Source organism: Ictalurus furcatus, unplaced genomic scaffold (assembly GCF_023375685.1).
Source record: "Ictalurus furcatus strain D&B unplaced genomic scaffold, Billie_1.0 scf6, whole genome shotgun sequence".
Classification (NCBI taxonomy): Eukaryota; Metazoa; Chordata; class Actinopteri; order Siluriformes; family Ictaluridae; genus Ictalurus; species Ictalurus furcatus.
Genome location: NW_026521055.1, coordinates 748409 through 772865, shown reverse-complemented (window position 1 = coordinate 772865; position 24457 = coordinate 748409). Strand labels below are relative to the sequence as shown.

General features: G+C 37.6%; 2 protein-coding genes across 10 annotated transcripts in view; one reads left to right on the top strand and one right to left on the bottom strand.

Annotated features, from left to right (window-relative positions):
• LOC128604956 (NLR family CARD domain-containing protein 3-like) overlaps positions 1–24457 on the bottom strand; it is a 253505-nt gene that overhangs the window by 100718 nt on the left and 128330 nt on the right. The gene's annotated exons all lie outside the window — the stretch shown is intronic.
• On the top strand, positions 23351–23832 carry LOC128604983 (histone H4-like; the record flags this gene model as incomplete). Its single annotated transcript, XM_053620103.1, has 1 exon — positions 23351–23832. A coding segment is annotated over one exon (321 nt), but the record flags the coding sequence as incomplete, so codon positions are not given.

Sequence of the window (24457 nt, the reverse complement as noted above, 5' to 3'; positions counted from 1 at the left end):
CATTTTATTTTTTTCCCAATAACCTGTGTTCAATTTCCCTTACTCCCCCTACTAGGCCAAAACCAGTGTGCACTTGCAGCATGAGGAGACGAGTGTGTAGTAGGGTGTTGTTTTTTTTAAACTACTATATTTTCTATAGTTGCTATCTAAAAAAACCTTTAATACAGAGGAGGTGGACTATGGGGAGGTGCAATACCTGTACCTGATACTAACATAACATAGAGGTTCTCTCTTTTTTTGGTGTACAGACATGCTAATGTTTCCTTCTACGTTACTTGACAAAGTTATTATTTTAGCTGTCGAACACAGTATATTGGAGTTGGAATGAAAGAATTGAATATTGATATTATTTTATTTCCACTCCAATATACTGTGTAAAAATATATATTTTTAAAATAATAACTTTGCCAATGTCCAAATATTTATGAACCTGACTGTATCTGCTGGGTCTGCAAAAATAAGTAATTAATAAAATAAAATAAAATAAAAAACAGCTTGGATGGTCATTGTGCATGTTTTCTAGTCCAGCCAACTTTTCTGATTTTTATGGAATTAATGAATGAATTTTTATTGTTATATTATCATGTTTTTTTCATACATCTTGCAATGTGCTTTTGGACACATTAGTGATGGGACCTGGAGTCACTGGGTGTTTTGGGTCTTTAATCCAGACTCCCTGGACCTGGCCTGTGTCAAATTGCTGATCACCCTCCAGAGCCTTCTTGAAGCTCTCTCAGCAGCCTCTGTGGTGTTCTGATAGTTCTTTTTATTTGTTGTCATGTTTGTTAAGATACTTTAAGGTGTGGTATAGAGACAGGCTGGAAAGCTCTCCAGCACACAACGGGATCCTCATAATAATAATAATAATAATAATAATAATAATAACAACAACAATGACAACAATAACAACAACTATCATATGCATGGAGTTTGCATGCTCTCCCATGCTTCGGGGGTTTCCTTCAGGTATCTGGTTTCCTCCCCAATTCAAAGACGTGTTGTAGGATGATTGGCATTTCCAAATGATCCGTAGTGTGTGAATGTGTGTGAGTGTGTGTGCAATTGTGCCCTGCAACAGGTTGGCACCCTATCCAGGGCTGTCCCCCTGTCTTGTGCCCAAGTCCCCTGGGATAGGCTCCACGCTCCCCCACGACCCTGTGTAGGATACCGCGGTACAGAAAATGGATGGCTGGATGGATGGATGTCCCAAATCAATGTCACTGCTACAGCAAAATCATAGAACTTTGGGGAAATTAAACTTATGGCAGAAAATTCTACTGAGCTTCGTGCACTGCAACATTATTTTTTTTTAAACTTATGGCTCAATACTAAACCTACCAAAAATTTCTCACTCCCATTTTCTGTCTGCCAGATCATTTAGTAAATAAGCTAAAATCTACAACAGAACAGAAAAGCAAAGTTAAAACCAATAATTTATTTTCAAAGGTTATGTAAACATCTCAAATATACTGTACCTCTGTTAAACATTTCACAATAATCAGTAGGAATAAGTGGAACTAAAATTTATACAAACTGTACATGAACATGGTCAGAAAGATTCCAACAGGAATTTGAAATGTGAACTTCAATTAAAACTGGAGTACGTGAGTGAGGGGTGCGCTGCTGTTACCTGTAGTCCAGCAGTGTAGTGAGTGTGGTTTGTTTGGAAGGTTTGAGTTTTTGGATAGATCAAGCTAAATAAAACACTTAATACCATGGGTAATAATGTCTGTTTTATATTATTTAAGGTTTTATGCGAAACATAATCCAAAATGATGTACAATTAAAGGTTAGTATAATTAGCCTACACTGAACAAGTTAAGTGATATATGTGCACACATACTAATCATCCACCAAATATTGCTAAATTTGGCTGAATTATAAAAGCCATTAGTCGTACTGATGAAGAGTCCGTTTGGGAGTTTATTGCTGAGCCAAATGAACTGACTCCACTGAAAAGAGCTGGAATAACCATCACTAATTTGTGTATCTTTGATTCCTGTATGTGTCTATAAATCTTTACGTGCCCTGATGTTGCCATGCCAACTGGTCACTCGCGTCATGATTGTAATGAACTCAAAGCAAAAAATAAATAAATAAATGCATAATAATAATAATAATAATAATAATAATAATAATAATAATAATAATAATAATAATGTAACTGCTGTTTTACTAAGTCGAGCAGTCTAAGTGTAAGTTCTTTTGGCGTGAGGTATTTGTGTTGCACAATGATGAATAATTTGCTGTATATTTCTCTTTAAACATTGCCTATGTCCAGTGATGAATAATTAGTAAGATTTGATGGTAATATTAGTCTACACTTATTTTCAAACTTTTTGTAACATATTTTCTGTCTATTACAGATGTGTTGAGTCCTTCACATTAGAATAAGATGAATAGTTAATGTTGAATTAGGATTTGCATGGATTACATGTGTCTGGATCAGACAGTGTTGCATGTTTCGTGGTGGTTTCTTTTGCTGTTGATGTGACCTGTTGTACTGATGTGGGTCTCACTGCAGTGACATGTTTGTTAGTTTAGTTCAGTTACAGTCTCTTTGCAGCAGTGTAGTTTGAGTGACTTGTTTCTTTACTGAACCGTAGACTGTTGAATAGAATAAAGTAATGTGTGAATATACAAATATATATTATATACGGTGTGCTATGGATATGTAATACAATGTATACGAAACACAAGTCTCAATATTTAAATAATACAGTGCAATGGTCACAAACACGAGGAATGGAGCGTATACTGCACAATCTGTGAGTGAATTGAAAGTCTTTATACTGTAGCTGTGATTGTGTTGTGAATTTAATGCAGGTGTGTGATCTGGGATTTGCAGTACATGGCAGAGATGTTTGTGGCCCACAGTGGCAGGATGGGAAATGTAGTTCGTGACATGAATAGACTTAACACCAACTTAATATGATCAAATACAGTTTTAAATGAAATGGATACATTTATAATGGAACTTTTTTACGCCTTTCACAAATGGCGCTCAGCGAAGGAAACAATTTGTATTAAATTGAAACTAAGCTCATAGATGATAAATTTTTGTTAGACTAGTTAAATACACATACGCATTACTCCTGATTAGAGATATTTACAGATAGTGAACAAAGTTTAAATGTCATGTATGAAGGGTCTGAGTGATATTTTGAGTGTGGAACAGTTGTAAGTTAATAAGGGACAAAGGGGTGCATGCACGTCTACCCTTTAAACTAAACACTATTGTTGTACACAGTAAAAACAAATTCAATAGGTTGTTTTGAATTAAAATTAGTGGGATAAAAGAGACTAGAGAACTGTAAATACATGTCTAGATCTCAACCTCATTTACTCTATTTTAGTTCTGTATTATTGGGATTATCACTCGTTAGCACAGATGGGATATTAACATGTTAGATTAGTGTACATCACAAATAGTCCTAGACTAAAGGATTTTTGTTTTTTCATTCACCAGAAGGATATTAAGAAAGGAATTCAGGAAGGGAGAAGAATGAATCTTTGCCATTTGGGGTTGTATTTTTGCAGACAACAGACTAGAACTCTTTGACAGATTAACTAAACATGAGAGTAGAAGACCCCTTTATGAGAGGAATTATTCCTTTGATTAGAGAATTAGAGATTACTTCAATAATTTTTTAAATGATTTGATAGACCAACATTATTTAATCTCTGCAGCAATATTTCATGATCCACTGTGTCAACCTTTAATAAATCGATAAAAAGGGAAGTGCAGTAATCACCTTTATCTAGAGATTACGCAATATTGTTTAAGACTTTCAAAACCACTGTTGTGGTGATGTTTTCTTATGAAACTTTAGTTACTAGAAAAGATTTTTTTGGCAATCTGATAACATGTCAATGGTTCACTGATAAGGATTTCTAAAAATTTTGATAGGACACAAAGCTTTGGAATTGGACTGTAATTGTCTAATATAGTGGGATTTCCCTCTTTTAATAAAGGAACAACAAAAGCCAATTCACAAATTTCTGGTATAACACCAGTGTCTAATGAAAGATTAAAAAGATAAGTTAAAGGAGATGAAATAATATCAGCTGCTAATTTCAGGATACAGACAACCAATAGAGACAGACAGATGCTCATTGAGGCCTAAGAAGGGAGTCAAGGTCAAGACACACAAGCCTGTGTGTAAAAGAAACCTTTTTTTTGTAAAAGAAACCTTGTCCTCATGAAACCTTTTCAATAAAAACAACTAACTGCGCATGTTCCACAAATTTAAGATAACGCACAGACATGAATATTTAATTGTGGCAAAAGAAGATTGGTCTATTTTCAACGAGGAAAAGCAAAACCCCACCTACAGAGACTATGCTGTGGAGATAGGTATATAAAGACATGTTTGTGTATGCATAATTCAGACACTCTGCAGACTGTCACACTTTATTGATTTTCAATAAAGTTTATTCACTTTCTGACATCTACTAAACTCTCTGTCTCTGAAGTTTTTGACCTAGGCTAAAAGGCTAATTTTATTCACGACACTCGCAGGCTACAATGGGGTTCTAAAATTTGACAGAGGGGCCGGGCCAGGAACAGACGGCTGGAGTGTTTGTGTGAACTAATATAAATGACATGTAAAAGCCATTACATGAAAGGATTTGGCCTTTAACAGGTAGCAAAGCATGAATATGCAAGGCTCATTGTACCAATTGTTTTCCAAATGCAATTAATTTGATAACACAGTAGAGAAACTCACGTCCAGTTTCAGTGGGAACAGTGTTGTTGATCTCCCTTTTTTGCCAGTGCATCAAACTCTGTAGTTAGTTTTGTTGTGGCAATTCTCAGGATAGATCCGAGGTGTTGGTCAGTTAACCTGGATCTGTGATGGGCTTTGTTGATGTTCATGACGCTGAATGTCTGCTCACATACGTAGGTCGAGCCAAACCACGTCAGCATTTTCTGTGCCATCCTCCGGAGGTTTGGAAACGTCTCTTCATTAAGTGAAGCATAATAGTCATTCAGTTTAAGAGAGTTGAACTTCTCCTTTAAGACGGAGTCAGACTGAAGATCGATCAGTTCCAATTGTAGCTCCTGTGGTGCTGTTTCAGGGTCTCGTGACAGGGGACAGGACACCAGCTGAACCGACGGCAGAATTCTCTCTGCAGGTCGCCCAGTGATTTGCTGTATTTCTTCACGTTTCGGGACGTCTCTTTCTGCATGGCTAGTGTGGGGAAATGAGAGAGAGATTTGTTTGAAAATTTAACTGGAGAACAAAGTCAGCTTGGATTTGAAGGCTCTAACATTTGTGTACATGTCCTGCACAAACTGATCTTTCCCCTGTAGCTTGATGTTCAGCTCGTTCATGTGTGAAAATATGTCCACAGCAAACGCAAAGTCACAAAGCCAGTTGTTGTCGCTTAGCTCAGAAAATTCGTAGGATTTCCCCATTAACTCCAAAAATGCGATAATTTCCTCTTTGAGCTCCCACACTCGTTGAAACACTTTGCCCAAACTTAACCAGCGGACCCGAGAGTGGTAGAGGAGTCCTGGTGATCCGCATCAGTTTCCTCCAGGAACGTAAGAAACTGACGATGCTGAAGTCCCTTTGTTCGTATAAGTTAACAAGTTTTACGACTGGATTCACGCCATGATTAAGCTGCAGTATAGACTTACACAGAGATTCCTGATGAATGATGCAGTGAAGGAAAATAACATCCTGCTCAGGGTTTTCCTCCTTCACTTTGTCCTGGATTCTTTTCAACAGTCCAATGTTTTTTCCAGTTAAATTTGGCGATCCATCCGTGGTGACATTGGCAAGTTTACTCCAAGGTATCTTCATTCTCTCGATGACAGCAGACACCTGGTTATACAAGTCCTCTCCCCGCCTTTTTCCTTTCAGGGACTCCATGGTCAAAAACTCCTCCGTTATCTCAAAACTGTCGTTAATCCCTCGGATAAAATTAGGAGCTGAGCAGTGTCTTTTATGTCGTTACTTTCATCCAGTGCTAGTGAATATAACTTAAAGGACTCCGTCTTTTTGTTTAATTCGCTGGCGATATCTTCGTCAATTAGTTCCACACGGCGAGTCACAGTCCTGTGTGATGAACTGATTTTTTCAAAATTGCCTTTGCTCTCTCCGGACACAGGAGACCTGCTGTCTCTACCATGCATTCTTTCAAAAACTCGCCTTCGGAGAAAGGCTTGCTAGCCTTTGCTAATTTGAATGCCAGCAAAAAACTTGCCTTGGTACTTGACTCTTGAATCGCAGTTTGTCGCTGAAAATTTTTTTTGCTGAGTCTGTAAATTATCCGTCAACCTCTGAGCCGTAGCCGCCCGTTCTTGCATTGACTGCTTGCTAGCGTAGTTGGCATGCTTTGTGGAAAAGTGACGGCTGATATTGTATTCTTTGAAAACCGCAACAGTTTCTTGGCATATCAGGCATACAACCGTTGATCGGACTTCAGTGAAAAAATATTTTGTTGTCCACTCCTTATTAAACACTCGGCACTCACTGTCCACTTTTCTTTTCTTTGGTCCACTCATTTTTACAGAAGCGCTCAAAGGGCAAAGCGAAAAAGTGAAGTAGAGAGTAATACACCACACTGAAGTTTAATAATATAATTTGGACAAGTTCGGATTAAAGCCGGATTAAAAAGCCCAACGGGCCGTATATGGCCCTCAGGCCGTAGTTTGCCCATGCCTGTCTAAACATACATGCATCAACAGCCCCGTGTCAATAACACAATTTCCTACCACAAAAACGTGAGCGACTGCAAGCAAATAAGCAACCTACTTATACTGCAAGCAAATATGACTCATTTGATCTACAGCTACTGTGCAGCTAGAAAGTTTAACGTTTACAGTTTTCTGTATTTCTCCATACATTTGACTTGAAACCTGATCAGATCTTCATCCAAGTCCTTAAACTAGGTAAAAGAGAACCCGGTTAACAGCAGATGCAAAAAAAAACATTCGTTTTTACAGTTATTTATTAAGCAAAAATGATCCAGCGTTAAATATCTTTGTAGGAAAAGGTATGTGAAGTCTAGGAGTACGAGTTCATTTAAATGGGGCTGATTGAAGTCAGACGTTTCAATCAAGGGAATGGCAATTAGGCCCGCCCATGTTTCAAGAACATTAACTTGGGTCTTCACCATCAAAGTCTGGTCTTCACCACACAGGTTTATGGAAGTGTGCCCTGCCTCGATCAAAGGACATTCCTGAGGACCTCAGAAAAAGAGAGTTGTCAATGCTCACCGGCTTGGAAAGGGTTACAGAGCCATTTCTAAAGAGTTTGGCTTCCACCAATCCACTGTGAGGTAAATGACGTACAGATGGAGGAAATTAAGCACCACTGTTACTCTCCCAAGCAGTGGGCATCCAGCAAAAAAGATCACTCCAAGGGTGTGGTGAATAATATCACAGTAAGTCATAAAGAGCCCCAGGGTAACATCTGAGAACCTACAGGCCACTACTTTCCATAAAAGAACACTGCTGCCTGTCTGAAGTTTGCTCAAATCCATGTGGATATGCCAGGAGCCTATTGGAAGAATGTTCTGTGGACAGATGAGTCCAGAATAGAACTTTTTGCTTTAATTGAAAATCATTGTTCGATGCAAACCGAAAATAGCAACCCAACATAAGAACTTCATCCCAACCGTGAAGCATGGGGGTGGCAGCATTATGGTTTGGGGCTGCTTTGGGTCCGAACCAGCTTGCCATTATTGATGGACCTATGAATCCTAGATTGTACCAGGAGAATGTCAGGGTATCTGTCTGTGAACTCAAGCTTAACTGTAAGTGGGCCTTGCAGCAGAGACAACGACCTTAAGCACACAAGTACGTCTACAGAGAAATGGTTAAAGCAGAAGAAATGGAACATTTTGGAATGGCCAAGTCAGACCTTAACCCAATAGAAATGTTGTGGAAGGACCTAAAAAGAGCAGTTCATGCAAAGAAGCCTGCCAGCATCATTGAGTTGAAGCAGGAGGAGTGAGCCAAAATTCCTCAAACCCATTGTGCAGGATTGATTGAGTCATCGGAAATGTTTGCTTCAAGTTATTGCTGCTCGAAGGTCTCACTCCTTACTGAAATCAAAAGTTTACATACTTTTTTCAGCAAAGGTGTTTAATGTTGGGTAATTGTGCTCAGTGAATAAATGTGAAAACTATAATGCATTTGTTTAATTGGGTTCTCTTTATCTAGTTTTTTATTTTTCACTTGTACAAATAACCTGGGAGATATGTAAAACATGATAAAAATAATGGATTAAGTTGTGGCCTTAGCAAAAGTGCATCAAGTCACTTAGAAAACCTGCTTAAAAAAACGGACTTCTGGTCTGTAAAGCTTGTTTGTGTTTGGATGTGCCTCCTGTCAATCATTTTAGAGACACTCTATGGGCAACCATAGATCCTGGGCTGGAGCTTTGTGAACATGAGCAGGAAACATTCAAATGTCAAAGTTACTATTCCATCAGCTCTGCATGACGTGACATCAATTAAATGTGCTAGAGCTCTGCTTCTCTGCACTTCTTACAGTTTAGTCATTATGATGTAGTTCAACGCTACAAAAGGTTTGAGCAAACAGTAATGCCCTTCCTCAAACTGGGTTGCCTTGCAGAATGTTGTCAAGTTGCCTGGTAACTTGTAGATTAAATATCCATGCAGTTAAAAGGACGTTAAACGGTTTTGTCCCTGTGAGCCTTTACTCTTTCAATTTTGACTCCAGCATGAGCCAGTCTAGTGTTTCTGACAACAGCTGAGTACCAGTAACAAGTAACAATAGTCTTCACAACACTGACACTGCAAATCTGCAGTTTGACCAAGCATGTGGCCTGAACGGCTGCGAGTTCAAATCCTGTTTGTTTCCTGAAGATCCATAATCACTAATATCCCTCCAGCTATGTGCTAAATGTTCATCACCTGTCAGTTACTTTGAAACAAAAAGGTTCTGCTGAATATATGGTTTGTACAGTATGTAAGATGTACCTTTTTATAAGTCTTGATTCTTTTTTTTATTTTAAAGTGCACCTATTATGTTTAAAAGTTTAAAAAATCAAAGCGAACGACAAACGGAGTTATTAACCCACAAAAGAAGGAACCGATTCTCAAGAGCTGAAACGAGTCGTTAGTAATTCCAGACTTACTTCCTGTACTAACCTATGTAGGTTTGTAATAAAAATCCCTGGATCTGGTCTTCATCGGCTGCTCGGGAACAGACTGAGCTGAAACTCGTTATGGTAGTGGGGCGTTTCCTTTTCGACACGCTGACAGCGGTAGACCAATCACAACAGACTGGGACATCAGACCAATCAGAGCAGCGTATGCTCTCTGAAAGGAGGAGTTTAGAGTGAATCTTTTAGAATGGATCATTTAACGAGTCGTTTTTGACACTGGGTGGAAAAAAGGTAATGTTGCAATTTAAATTATGAGCACATTAAACCCTCACCCAATTTTTTTTATTTTTTTTTTTTACTTTTTTTTTTTTTACCTTGGATGCATATAAATCTATTGTACGAGAGCTTTAAAACAAAATTAGGCACGTTTCAAAGCCATAATGGGTGCGCTTTAATTTTCTATAAGATCAACTCATACAGTAATGATGACTTGAAGGGAATTGCAGGTTTATATTCACAGGCTCATAAAAAGTATGATGTATTGTTCTTTAATTATTGTAGGGCTGCAACTAACGATTATTTTGATAATTGATTAATCGGACGATTATTTTTTTCTGATTAATCTGATTTTTTTTTTTTAAACTAAACTTTTTTTCAATTAGATTTTGTTTATTATAATAAAATAAACCCCCAATATCCTCAGGGTATTTGTGTGTGGACTTTAAAAAAAAAAAATGCAAAAGGCACATACAGTTTTACTAATATAATCTTTAATTTTTACATTTAAACCTTTCAAACGTTGGTCATTTGTCTACAGTTTGTCCAGTTTTAAGCAGCAAAACTTTAAATAATACCCAAAATATAAATAATCAAAAACAAAGCTAAAAATTTAGTTTTAGTGCATGGGGGATTTCTCCTCCGAACAAATTCACTCATGGAGAGCTGTTTCTTTCTGAAATAAATAAATAAAACAAAACAGCAATTGAGTATGCAAGAAGCAATTTATATGTAAATTAATATTTTCATTGCTTATAATGATTATTGCTGATGGCAACCATGATTAATATAAGAAATCTAAATAATATATAATTAATACATGTTTTAACCATTTTTGTTAAATTTCTTTTACACAGACATGCTGTACTTCAGATGTGACAATATAAACCAAAAATATCTCAAATATATAATTCATTCTGTTGATGTATATAACATAGTAGAGCCGCAGTAGATGGCATTTGAAAAACAGATCAAAGTTAACTGTAGCAGACACACAGAGAAACGCAGCAAGCTAACAGGCTTGTTTAAAAGGACAGGAACAATTATACACTAACGCATAAGCATTCGATGAAAACCACTACAGTGACTAAAAAATCTTTTACTGCTGCTGTTATCACCTGCCTTTAGATTTACTGCTTGACTTTGTTCACACCCGTGTTTAATTTAACCTGTTTCCGTGGTAACGCTATTTTAATCCATCAATATGCTGCACAACCTGATGCTCGAGACAAAATACATCTAGTGTGACTGTCCCGAAATTAGTAAACAAAGCTTTTTACACAATAGCATGGAATTAAACTAGACTATACCATTTCACATCTTCATATAATGTGGATATACTCAGGTTTTTGCTCACCGTGCTGATGTTCCACCTTCGTCCGTGACACCAACGTGTTTTCGTTTCATGTGCTCGTGCATCACTGTGGTACTCCCGTGTCACACAAACTCCACTTTGAAGAACATGCACGTTACCATCTTCTTTGCTGCATTTAATGTAAAATGCTCCCATGCCTTAGATGACTTGGGACGCACACTTTTTTTTTGCCGACGGGTTATCTGTTTTGCACCTGTGTTTTCATGAAAGCGACATCATACGTAAACGCCACCCGTGACGTCAGCAGACCAACTAATCGATAATGACGATTTTCATAATTGATTATTATCGATTAGTTGTTGCAGCCGTAAATTATTGTAATCACTCAGTACATCGTCTATTTGCACGTATAGCATGACAAATAATTAACCTTGAAGTGTTCGTCCATCCATCCATCTTCTATACTGCTTATCCTCTTCAGGGTCACGGGGAACCTGGAGCCTATCCCAGGGAGCATCGGGCACAAGGCGGGGTACACCCTGGACAGGGTGCCAGTCCATTACAGGGCACAATCACACACACACTCTCACACCCATTCATACACTACGGATACTTTGGACATGCCAATCAGCCTACCATGCATGTCTTTGGACTGGGGGAGGAAACCGGAGTACCCGGAGGAAACCCCCGCAGCACGGGGAGAACATGCAAACTCTGCACACACAGGGCCACGGTGGGAATCGTACCCCGACCCTGGAGGTGTGAGGCGAACGTGATAACCACTAAGCCACCGTGCAATCCAAAAAATTTTTTGAAGCGTTCATAAAAATTTTAAATAAAAACACACAAAACTGTATACGGTACCATAATGAAGACGAACTGTATGTCGATACGTGAAATTCTGGAGGGACGTCGGACGGTGTGGAATGTAATGACGTGTGCTGTTAATCAAACTATGTTCTATAATACACCAACAAGCGTTATGCTCAAAAATGCTAAACATGAAGAGATAATGGATGTGGCAACGAAGATCGCCTGTTCTATTCGCGCCAGATCTCTTCAAAGACGGCTATTCCGCGCGCATCTGGAGAAGGCTGACTGCGACCACTCTGACTTGTGATTACACACTGACGTGAGGTGGCTTAGTTGAGGTAAATTCCTGCAACGATTTCGAGTGCTCTGTCCGGAGATAAAGGAGTTTTTCCGTGTAGCTAAACATGCAGAGTACAACCAACTAAATGACGATCAGTGGCTGCTAGATTTGGCATTTTTAACCAATCTGACCAACATGTTGAATGACCTTAATCTAGAGCTGCAAGGAAAAGAAAATACCGTGATCAATATGATCAGCTCAATTAATGCATCCAAACGAAAAATGCAACATCTCTCCTCAAAGCTGCAGGGCCATAATTTGGCAAACTTCCAGAACCTCGTGTCAGAGCTGGAGACGCAAGGGAAGTCATGTGTGCAGCTTGACAGTGCACGCTACATAGAGCAGATTGACATTTGTCTGTCAGAGTTTGACAAACGCTTTCAAGACTTTGCTTTAATCGAGCCAATCGCTACATTCATGTGCGATCCATTTCGGGAAGATGCTGAAGTTGTTTCACTCGCATCAAAAATTGCAACACCGTTTCACCTGAACTCTTCTGGAGTGGAGGATGAGATTTTGACACCACAATCCGACATTGAGCTGAAGTCCAGAGCTCATGGACAGTTCTGGAACTTACTCACAGAGGAAAAGTACCCCAACATGAGGAAATGTGCAACTTGACTGCATTATTCGGCTCCACTTATTTATGTGAGTCAGCTTTTTCACACGTGAAGATCATTAAGTCCGAATACCGTTCCACCATGACTGATGATCATTTGGAAGTTTGCTTGAGGCTGGCTATCAGCAACTACTGTCTGGACCATGCATCCCTGACTGATTCCATTCAGTGCAAGTCGTCAGAGTAAGGTAGGCTAATGACAAAAAATGTACACAGTTGTATTGTGCAATATGGGTTCATGCAGTTATTCAAGGTACACCAGCATACATTATACACATAAAGAATTGTCAATGTATTTATAAATAAATATATGTGTTGCATTTTTATAGTAGGTAGATCAAATTGACTTAGTCATTAGATAAGTAGCTCGCCTGCTGAAAAAGTGTGTGCACCCCTGTTCTAGTGTGTGGATTTTAGAAAGGTAATATCATCTCAAATGGAACACTAGCGGTTTTTACTAACCGGAAAGTATAAGCCGCTTCTTAGTCGACGGCGCATGATGTCATACAGACATAATGTGACGCCGCTAGCTTTAGCCTAATACCCAGAGTCACCGACACTGACTTTCTTCAGCTTACTGTTTATCAACGTTACCTTTTATTCCCAACATGACCTCAGTCTCCATCAGACAGAGCCGAAATCGTCACGAGACTGAGGAAGAAAGTTCTCTAAGGCAGGGGGGCATTTTATATTAAACACCGCGGAGATCAAACAGTGCTGCACGAGCACAAACTTATGTTTATATCCAGAATACTCCACTGTGTGTAAGGGGCAGGGGAAACTGGTGCGAGCTGCTTAAAAGGTTTAGATTAAATTAAGTTTATTGTCATTATATGTTGTATCTGCGCGCTTACAGTGTAACTTCTGTCATTTATTATAATGGAAGTGACGTGTTAGTAACGAGGCCGCGTTGCTCCATACAGTAAGATCTGTAATGTTTAATTAAAACATTATGAATAAAAGTAAACACAAGTAAAATAATGTCTAAAGGCAGTGAGGAACAGAAACCACAAGGTGCAGTGAAAGTGAGTTTTTATTATTCATTTAGGACTGTGGTTTAATTCAGTGCTTTTTGTGCATCCATAAAACATAATTCATAAATACTTAAATTATTTGTTTATTATGTTTTATTTATTTTATTAAATATTTAAATGTATGTATGTGTAATTATTTATTTATATATATATATAATTATTTATTTACTTTAGTTTATATTATAAATGTTATTTATTTTATTAAATATTTAAATTTATTATATATTTTATTTATTTATTTTAGTTTATATTATGTATGTTTTATTTATAATACATATTTATAATGAAATTCTTTTCAGTCTTATATAATTGGACTAACAGTTTAGTTTTAGTCTGAAGTTTATATTTGTAACACTCAGTTTGTGGATATTATTTTAAATAAACAACAAAAGGTGTACTGAAAGTTTGGCCCTGCATCCGATTAATCCGAAAAAATAATCGGCCAACTAATTGATTATGAAAAATAATCATTAGTTGCAGCTCTACTTTATATGTTTATACAATTCAGATACTAGCCATACAAAGATGACCTTGCTCTGGGGGCCATTGTTTATCTGTTAAGTCCTGTTAAGTCCTGTCATAGAAATAAACTCATCACTGGGACCGTTCCCAACAACACTGCGGGTCCGGGGGTAGACCCTTAAGCTGGAAAGATTATTGTGTGGAAGACCTAATGATGAATTACGCCAATCACATCGTTGCAGCAGAAAGAGTGCATGACGCACACACTTTCACCCAAATTTGGTATTTAGCTGATTGTGGTGACGGGACTAAGTGCCTAAGGCGACGTGATTTCTTTAGATCCCACATGAGCCCATGAAGTTCTCTAGTAGACTATTGCTGCAGATTGGATGACAATTAGTAGTTAAAAGCCCGTATGCCAGGATATTGGCCAAAGACAAAATAGTAAAAAGCACATTTTGACTATTTAATTTATGCAATGGTGAAAAAAATGGCAAAATAAATGGAAAAAACCTGTTCGGTTTGGCCTTCGGCCAAGTTTTTCATCATATTCGGTTTTGGCTTCGGCCAAGAATTTTCATTTCGGTGCATCCCTACTAATGACCAAACGCTGATGTTGACAAAGACTGATTACGATCCCTATGATGAACAACCTGACTTGTATCTTAAACCTGACTGGGAATCAGATTCTGCCAGTGACACTAACTATGACGACCCATTGACCTCCATTTCACACCTATTATAAATTTTCCTTTGACCAGGACGATTCTCATTTCACCCTGAAATGAGCTTGCTTGACGACAGGATACTTTATATCAGCAAAAACAGCCTTAGCGCCTTCATTATGTCTGTTTCATGATGAATTCAGTTGAACCGTGAAAGGATTCTGGAGTTCTGATGTATTTACAGCATTGTAATTTCTCTGTTAATTTTAGTTATCATATTTTGTAATGATAAAAGGGGGAATGTGAGGGAAATTATTCATTTCTACTTTGTAATAAGTTTGTTCTTGTTCTGTTTCATTCTCATGTGAGGATAACGACTCAGAAGGCCATGTGATGTCACTGAGATCAGTACAGAATGTTTATCTGCTTACAGAGACACAAACATGTTCTTCTGTTCTAGGCTCGTCTAAACATCTTCTAAGATCCTGAAACAAAGCCTGTTTGAACTGCCTCAAACTGCTTCTTATCGGTACACAGAATGATGTCATGCTCTGAGTTTCATATATATAGTAGTGGTTTAGTACAAGCGCTTCAGAGCGCTCTCATTAAGAGCGCTCTATTCTATTCTGCTTTATTCTATCCTGTATTAACCATCTTTCTGTAATAAACCTTTTTACCTTCAGAGGACGAGTCTGCGAATGTTGTCTAATTTCCACGGCAGGTCAGAGGTCACATCAAGTACTCGGCGCAAACCTGTTAAATCTGTTAAGCGTTTATTTTAGAAACAAGCTTTTATACACATAATCAGAAGCTGTGTAACTATGAAACAGTGTGACTTCCTGTTACACAACCATCACAGATGTGTGTGTGTGTGTGTGTGTGTGTGTGTGTGTGTGTGTGTAAAATCTCAGTGTGTCTCATCGGTGAGGAGGTCGGACCTCTTTCTCCTGGCTCCTCCCTCTGACCCGTCCTTCTCTGGGCTTCTGGGTCTGGGACTCGAACACACACACATTCCGAGTTTTAAATGAAAGTTTTTAAGTTTAAATGAAATCACACCGCATTCGTATTGTCTGCATTTTACACTCACTCAGGAACGTCAGCACATTTCCACATCATTTCACAAAATACACTGACAAATCTAAAGAAATTATTTTTATTTTATTTATTTTTTTAAATACACTCCGACTTCTTCCCCCTTACATCTTGTCCAAAATCGAATGCCCCTCAGTTGACATTTTATGCAATATATGCACTTGTCACAGGTGTAATCAGTGTTTTTACTATAAATAATTCAGTGCAACAATGCTGTGATCAGTTTTTGGGTAAAAAAAAAACAAAAAGCCTGAATTAAACTATAGTCCTAAGTTAATAATATATATTCTGGTGTGTGTGTGTGTGTGTGTGTGTGTGTGTGTGTGTGTTGGGTTCTTTTCTGTTTTGTACAAACAGTTGTGTAATGTTTTACTGTGAAGTTTATATTTGTTACACTCAGTTTGTGGACTTTATTTTAAATAAACAAAAACAAATGGTACTAATAGTTCGCTCCACCCCATCCGATTAATCAAAAAAATAATTGGCCAACTAATCGATTATGAAAATAATCGTTAGTTGCAGCCCTAATAATAATAATAATAATAATAATAATAATAATAATAATGCTGTTAAACAGTTCAGAAGCTCTGTGTATTGTCCTTGATACGTGAAAACTAGACAATGCACAGTAATAACACTGATGAGCTGCGTTATTATTATTATTATTCTACAAGAAATAAGCTCATAGCAACACTGATGAAATATACATACCGTACAAAAAAAACACACACAAATAGAGAATGTGTTTAGCATTTTTTACATCTGTACATAATTTAGTTTAGCAGCTGTTTTAGAATTAAAAATGTTATGTATAAGTCTACATAATGAGTCTTTATTGGCCACATATGCAGTAGAGCACAGTGAAATTGTTTTCTTCACATACCCCAACATGTCAGGAAGCTGGGGTCAGAGCACAGGGTCATGATATGGTGACCTGACCTTCTGATCAGTAAACCAGAGCCTTAACCACTAAGCCACCTCTGCCCCAGTGGTGAGAGAGACATGAATTTTCATAGCATCTAATACTTCTTACCCCACTATTTGCTAAGTACTACAAATATAGACTTCTAAACACCGCCATTAAAAGCTTAATAACAGAATACTGCAATTTTTGGGAAATTGCCGTTCCCGAGTTTGGCCACACGAGGGCAGTCATGTTCCATCCAGCACAACACACGACGCCGCCTAAAACAGAAGGTAGGTTGTAGGTATTTTACTACTACTACTACTACTTCTAATAATGACCTAAATCGAAGTAATTAAATACGTAATGAAAATTGTTGTATATATAGCTGACCTCATTTTTCTACACAGTGAGTTAAAGGTGCACAACTATCAGAATCCCAGTTCATAATTGTGTTTGATTGGCCAAGTAGATTAAAGTGTGCGAGGAATCCAACTCTTTTTGAGCTTATTGGACATTACACATTGCTGTAATTATCTCATTGGAACTACTTAACTACTCATAGTTTATTTGATGAATGCAACTGCTGCGACATATTTTGCCAATCTTAAACTCAGCTATCATTCTGGAGGTACAGTTTTGGTTGATGCATGACATTTAGGTTCAAACACAGTGCGTACATTGACTGTAACACAGATAGTGAAAATGGAAATGGGAAAAGAGAAGGCCAGTGATTAGACAGTGCGAAGGCTGACTTTGTATTCCTACTTGTGTGTGATGTGTGTTATGTTAGTTTCTCTTGCACAACTGTCGAAGTGCATATGCTTTCCTTGTGAATGACACTTTTTAAGAATGAGATGAGGGTTTGAGACAATGTAGCTAATTTCGACCTTCGAGAGTCCATTATATCGTGCATTTGCGAGAGCTGATAAAGCAAGGCCTGAGAGTTGTGTTTGCATTCCTGTCTGTGGTGCTTGTAAGTTAGTGAAGTACTTGTGTGGTAGAATGTGGGCTGCTTCAAAGTGAACAGACACTGGTGCTGATCCTCTGAATGCTGGGCCTACTAATAAAGGCTTGTGCTGCTATGTGCGACATGTAGTTGCAGTGGACGTAGGACCGTAGTATATACGGGCCTTGAGTCCAAGGACGTGCTCAAAAGGAACGTCTTGTGTTTGAAACAGTAATGTCAATGTTGTACAAACACAGACGGCTTTTTCTAACCTCCTTACGCTGATGAGTATTTGGCTGTATGCTTTACTATGTATGTTTTACCCAAAGTTCCTGACTATTGTGTTGTACAACTACTACTACTACTAATGGAACCAAAACATTAGTACTGATAATACTAATAATGTTTTGTATCTGTGTGTGTTTTTAGAGAGAGAGAGAGAGAGAGAATGGGGAAGAAGAAGACGTTAGTAGGTGAAAAGCAGTGCCTAGTGTTTGTTTTAGAAAAAGAGAGCTACTGTGTGACCGTTGGCGTTAGGCCCGCCTCCTTGCCTGTTCTCAACTAGGTCCTGTCGAGTGTGGATAAATAGGTGGGCGCTGCGTGAGAACTTTTATTGAGTGGTTTGACTTCGAGAGCAGCATTATGTCTGGCAGAGGCAAGGGTGGTAATTAATACTCTCTTTTTGCAAGTGGTATCCTCGTTAGTAATTTGAAACTAAAGACTTTAACGACAACAACATCAACAACAAAAACACCTTTAACGAGGTGATAATTATCGCCACCCGGGGTTCGGTATGTCACCCCGTGTGGCCTCCTCGCCGTCGGCGGGGAGGCACTGGGTCAGACTACGTTACAGTGGAGAAGGAGAAGCGCCAGACAGGTCTGAAGTCGGAGTAAACCTTTTAAGTAGTCAATGGATATCGACTACAGATGTATACTCTTTTATTGCAATGCCTAACAGAAAAGAGTATGAAATATGTTTTACCAAAGAACAGGCACTTCAAACATTTTCTCAAATTTTTAATAATAATACAGGAAGTGAATTCTGGAAAAACTGGGAGATGACTACATCAGCTCCCCAAGACATAAAGAGCATTGTAGTAAAGTTTTGGACTGGGAGAATCGCTGACTCGGATGTAGAACAATACCTCTTAAGGTTTGGTGAGATACTGAACCCTGTTGACAAGCCGCTGGACCAGTTCGGGATATGGTATGGAGTCAGGAGATATAAAATAAAACTTAAGAAAAACCCAGACGGAAGTATATTCCAGATACCAAATTCCATTTCCATGGGACCATACAATGGAACGATTACATATCCCGGCCAAACAAAACGATGTTTTATATGTAACGATTCCGACCATCAGGCAAAGGACTGTGAGAAAACAAAGTGCTGGAAATGCGGAAGCTTTGGCCACAAAGGAAAGAGTTGTAGAAATACACAAGTATGTAATTTATGTAATGAAACCGGGCATATATATTTTCAATGCCCAAATTCTTACAGCTATAAACTAAGAATGCCGAAAAATCAAAAAGACATTGACCAGAATGTAACACAAAGCGCACATAACACAGAAACCAAAACAAACGATAAAGCGGATAACAACTGGGAAGAAAATAAACTACACACAAGTGAGGATGACTCGACATCTGGGAGTGACTCAAGCAGCACCGATACCAGCGACAGCGAAGACGGCGAGGACTCTGAGAGCAGCGCCGAATCTCTGACCCCGGAAGGGAGACGGAAGACACCGGAAGTACCTGCTGGAAGCAGCGGAGCATCTCCGCCCAGTCTTTCGTCTGTGGAGAAACGGCAAGCATCGGAGTTTCCTGCGCTATCAGCTGTAGAAGTCGGCGAGACTCGGATCGGCTCAACCCCTGAAGGAGGTCTACAAGCCCCAGAGGAGCCTACGTGCTCAGAGGGAGAGACCGGAGCGACCCAGATCATTTCTACACCTGCAGGAAGTCTACAGGGCCGAGAGGAGTCATCGCATCCAGCTGGTGAAAGTGGAACAACCCAGACAATCGCCGACAACACAGGTGACACTGCGGACACTCCCACGCTGGCGAAAGGTAAAAACACTTTAGACTATCCATATAAACGCCAAAGGCGAAAGAGGAATTCTCCTGGAAATGTTGACAATGCAAAAAAGGTTAAGGAATGACGTATATTGCCTACTTTTCTTCCCTTTTTTTTTTCTTTTTTTTTTGACACAATGTCTTTGATTTTAACTTCAATTCCTATATTACTTAAAAAGAAATGTGATATATGTCTGCAGGAATTGAGGTTAAATGATGTGGATAATGTTGAGAAAATGTGGACTAATGGACATACAATAATATCTATCGGAGAAGATCCTTATCTTAATTTTTATGGTTTTTTCAAATTTAACTGTTGCCACATGTAATGTTAGAGGGATTCAGGCAAAAATTAATCAAGTGAAAAAGTTAAATATATTGAGTGGAGAACATGTTGATATTTTATGTATACAAGAGACCAGATTAAGCAGTTTTGCAGACGTACAGAACGCCCAAAGTTTATGGATCAAAGGTCCTTCAATCTTTTCAATAGGTGAAAGTAAAGCTGATGGTATTGCGACCTTATTTTATAACAATAAATTTAAAATAATTAAGAGCCGTGAAATAATTCCTGGTCGATTAATGTTTATAGATGTGTTTTATTGCACAAAAAAAATTAGAGTAATAAATGTATACACAGCACAGGATACTGTTGGTAAAATCCGGCTTTTTAAAAAGCTTAAAATGCTCCTGTGTGTCGGTTTCTATACCATTGTATGCGGTGATTTTAATACAATCACAGATGATAATGATAAAATTTCTTCCAAAATATGTAAAATTAGGAGAGAAGGTGGTGTCCTTAGATCTATAATGAATGAACAGCATTTCACCGACATATTTAGGACATTATATCCAGAGAAAGTGGACTTCACGAGGTTTGATAAAACATGTAAAACTAGAATTGACAGGATATATATTAATAATAATTTTGAGGCAAAATTTTATACAACAAAACTCTTGGTTGAGTCGGACCACTTGACAGTTATATGTGGCATCAGATTTAAAAATGAAGAAAGAAGAAACTATTGGAAATTAAACACACAAATTTTGAAAAGTCCTTTATTGATTATACAATTAAAAGAAGAAATTAATAGGATTAAAACTTTAGATATCCTCACTACCAATTATTGTGATTTGTGGGAAGTTTTTAAGATCCAGATTAAAAAATTTCTTAAATACAAATGTCTATGTTTTAATAAAGAAAAAAATGAGAAGTACAATACAATTATGACACAATATATAAATCTAAAACTAAAAAATACAAGAGATGAAAGTGAGGAAAACAACTTAAAGGATTTGAAAAAAGAGATAGAAACTTTAAATAATGAGTTTTTACTGAACATTCAAGTCCGAGCAGGAATAATTTCCGATGAACTTCTAAATCAAACAAAAGCAATTTCACTATTTAATAAAAGGAAAGAAGCCCAATATATCGAAGCCATTAAAACAGATAATGGAACTATAGCGAAAAATCCTAAAGATGTCAGAGATGCTGTTCGGATCCTTTGTTCAAACATGTATAACTCAATTGAAATAGATGCTAAACTTCTAAAAACCTTTTTGAATGTAAAAAATAGTGTTGACCCGCCTTCCAAGAGCTTAGGTGAGGAAATAAAAGAGGCTGAGGTTGTTGATGCCATTAAACAATTAAATTTAAAAAAGTCTCCAGGGAAAGATGGTCTCCCGTCTGATTTTTATCATGCATGCGCCATAGATTTGGCTAAATTATTAACGCAAGCCTTCAATGATGGGATCGATAGAGGTTACATGCATGACTCGTTCTATGAAGGTGTTTTATCCTTGTTGTATAAAAAGGGTGAAATGTGTGATATCAACAACTGGAGACATCTCACCCTAATGAATGTCGATTATAAGATTTTTGCAAAGATCATTATGAACAGGATGAGTGACTATTTGGACGTAATAATAGCTAAACAACAAACATGTGCAATAAAGGGAAGATTTATGTGGGACAACTTGAACACATTAAGAGAACTAGTTTTTGATAAAAATGGTGACAGTTTTTACATTGTGGCTTTGGACCAAAGAAAAGCATTTGACTATATCTCAAGAGACTATTTGTGGGAGATTTTAAAACTGTATCAATTCCCTGAAAATTTCATAAACATGATTAAATGCCTTTATGTTAAATCGACGGTTGAAGTAAATGTTAACGGTTCTTTGACTGAACCATTTGAAGTTATGCGGGGTGTAAAGCAAGGGTGCCCTCTGAGTGCAGCCCTATATATTTTATCTATAAACCCACTTGTACAAAAAATCCAAGATGATCATAGACTTAAGGGTCTTCAAATAGGAAAGAACAGAGTCGTGATCTCTGCTTATGCTGATGACATAACTGTATTTGTGAAATCTAAACAAGAACTAGACATCATCTTTGAATATTTTAGCGAGTATGAGCAAGTCTCTGGAGCCTCCTTAAATAAAGCTAAAACGGAATGTGTCTGGATTGGAAAGGAAAAAAACAAATTTCCCATAGATGTCCCAGAAGTTCAGCAATTAAAGGTTTTAGGTATATATATAGATAATAATGGCTGTGTCGACCATAACTGGTCAAAAAAAGAAGAAATAATACAAGATGAAATTGATAAATGGAAATCGTGTAATCTAAGTTATAAAACTAGAATAAATATTATTAAAACTTTTCTATTATCAAAAATACTGTTTTTATCATGCATCTTACCTCCGACAGAAGTTTGGATAAAAAGACTTCATAAAATATGCTGTAATTTCATATGGGATACGACTCGTGAGGTTACAAAACGTGAGCTCCTTTTTAAGAGAAGGGAACTGGGAGGCCTTGGGGCTGTCGATATATCCGTAAAAACTAAAATAGCAGTGTGTAAAATCATCGCGAGTGGTATTGCCAGGCAAACTGAATGGATAGGGAACATCTCTAACTGGAAATCTAAAAAAGGTCCATCAAGGAAAGGAATTCCGTATTATAAACTGATGTTTTCCGACTTCACTAACAAATTTAAAGATCTAAACATCGATTGGGTGAAAGACTCAAGCAAAGAAATATATCTTTTAATTGTTGATCGAGTTTATAGTAACCCTGTGGCTTTCAGAAATTTGGAGGAAGACCAAAACAAAGAATGTCTCCAAAATTTACAGAATAAAATCCTATCGGAACACCTGAGAGATACAACTTGGTTAGTCGCTGTAAGAAGGCTCCCAGTAAGAGCGGTTGTAAAATGGAGCTGTTTTGTAAAAACCAGTAAATGCCCGATGCCTAATTGTAATGAAGAGGAAACACTCGAACATTTCCTGTTAGAGTGTTATCGCTCTAAAGAAACATGGGCTAAATTAAAAATCATTGGTCTCAATATAGAAATAAATATGAACTCAATTTTCTATGGCATTTTTAAAGAAAATTGTAGCAAGACCAAGCATGACTTCATTTGGTTCATAATATGTTTGACTAAATCTAAACTCTGGAAAACAAGGTGTAGAATGACTATAAATCAAACGTTTATATCCAGTGATGTTGTATTCAAGGACATTCAAAAAGAGCTAAGAAGACTAAAAAGCAGCACATCTTGGTTTAAAGACTCTTCAGTGTGGGACAATATTTGCGTGTAATTGTACTTTGACTATGTAAGTTTGTTTTGTTTTTTGTTTTTTGTTTTTTTTTCTCCCTTTCTTTCTGAATATGACTTGTGTAAGATTGTGAATTTTGCATAATTTCAATAAAACTCATTAAAAAAAAAAAAAAGCAAGGGTGGTAAGGGACTCGGCAAAGGAGGCGCTAAGCGTCACCGCAAGGTGCTTCGTGATAACATCCAGGGGATCACCAAGCCGGCTATTCGCCGTCTGGCTCGCCGTGGCGGTGTAAAGCGTATTTCTGGTCTGATCTATGAAGAGACTCGTGGTGTACTGAAGGTGTTCCTGGAGAACGTGATCCGCGACGCCGTCACCTACACCGAGCATGCCAAGAGAAAGACTGTGACCGCCATGGATGTGGTATATGCCCTGAAACGCCAGGGACGCACCCTGTACGGCTTCGGTGGTTAAACGCTCTAACACCGAACGACGCGAATACAACGGCTCTTTTAAGAGCCACCCACATGTCTAGAAAAAGAGCTGTTCCGTGTGGAAAAAAAGGCTTTTTCTTTCGTGAGGCATAAGGCATCAAACGCTATACAGAAGTACCATAAGTGGTAGATCTATTTGTATTTTTTTTGTAATAACCTAACTCTCTCTCTCTCTCTCTCTCTCTCTCTCTCTCTCTATATATATATATATATATATATATATATATATGTGTGTATATATATGTATATATATATATATATATATATGTATATATGTATATATGTAGTATTAAATATTGTAACTTGTTTGATTAAAACAATTTAGAAGATGATTTTAGTAGAAACTTACTTCTATATTTCTCTCTCATACACACGCATACATGCATATATAATATAAGAGAGAGCGAAGGGGGGGGAGTCAAAGGTTTTTTTTTCTTTTGTCGAGCATAAGGTATCAAACGCTCTACACAAGTAGTAAAAGTGATAGATAAGAACTTCTGTGTACATAAAAAGAGACAACTTATTTTTGTTTTTTTGCACACTTTATTTTTTTTATACATTTATATGCACAGTATTAAATATTATAACGTGTTTAAAATGAGTTACAAGACGGTTTTAGTAGAAACTTACTTCCGCATTTCTTTCTCTTTCTCTCTCTCTCTCTCTCTCTCTCTCTCTATATATATATATATAAATTTTTTCAAGCCAATTGTTTTTTCATAGTGCACGTTGCACCGAAAGTACAACAGCGGGAAGGGAAACAAAG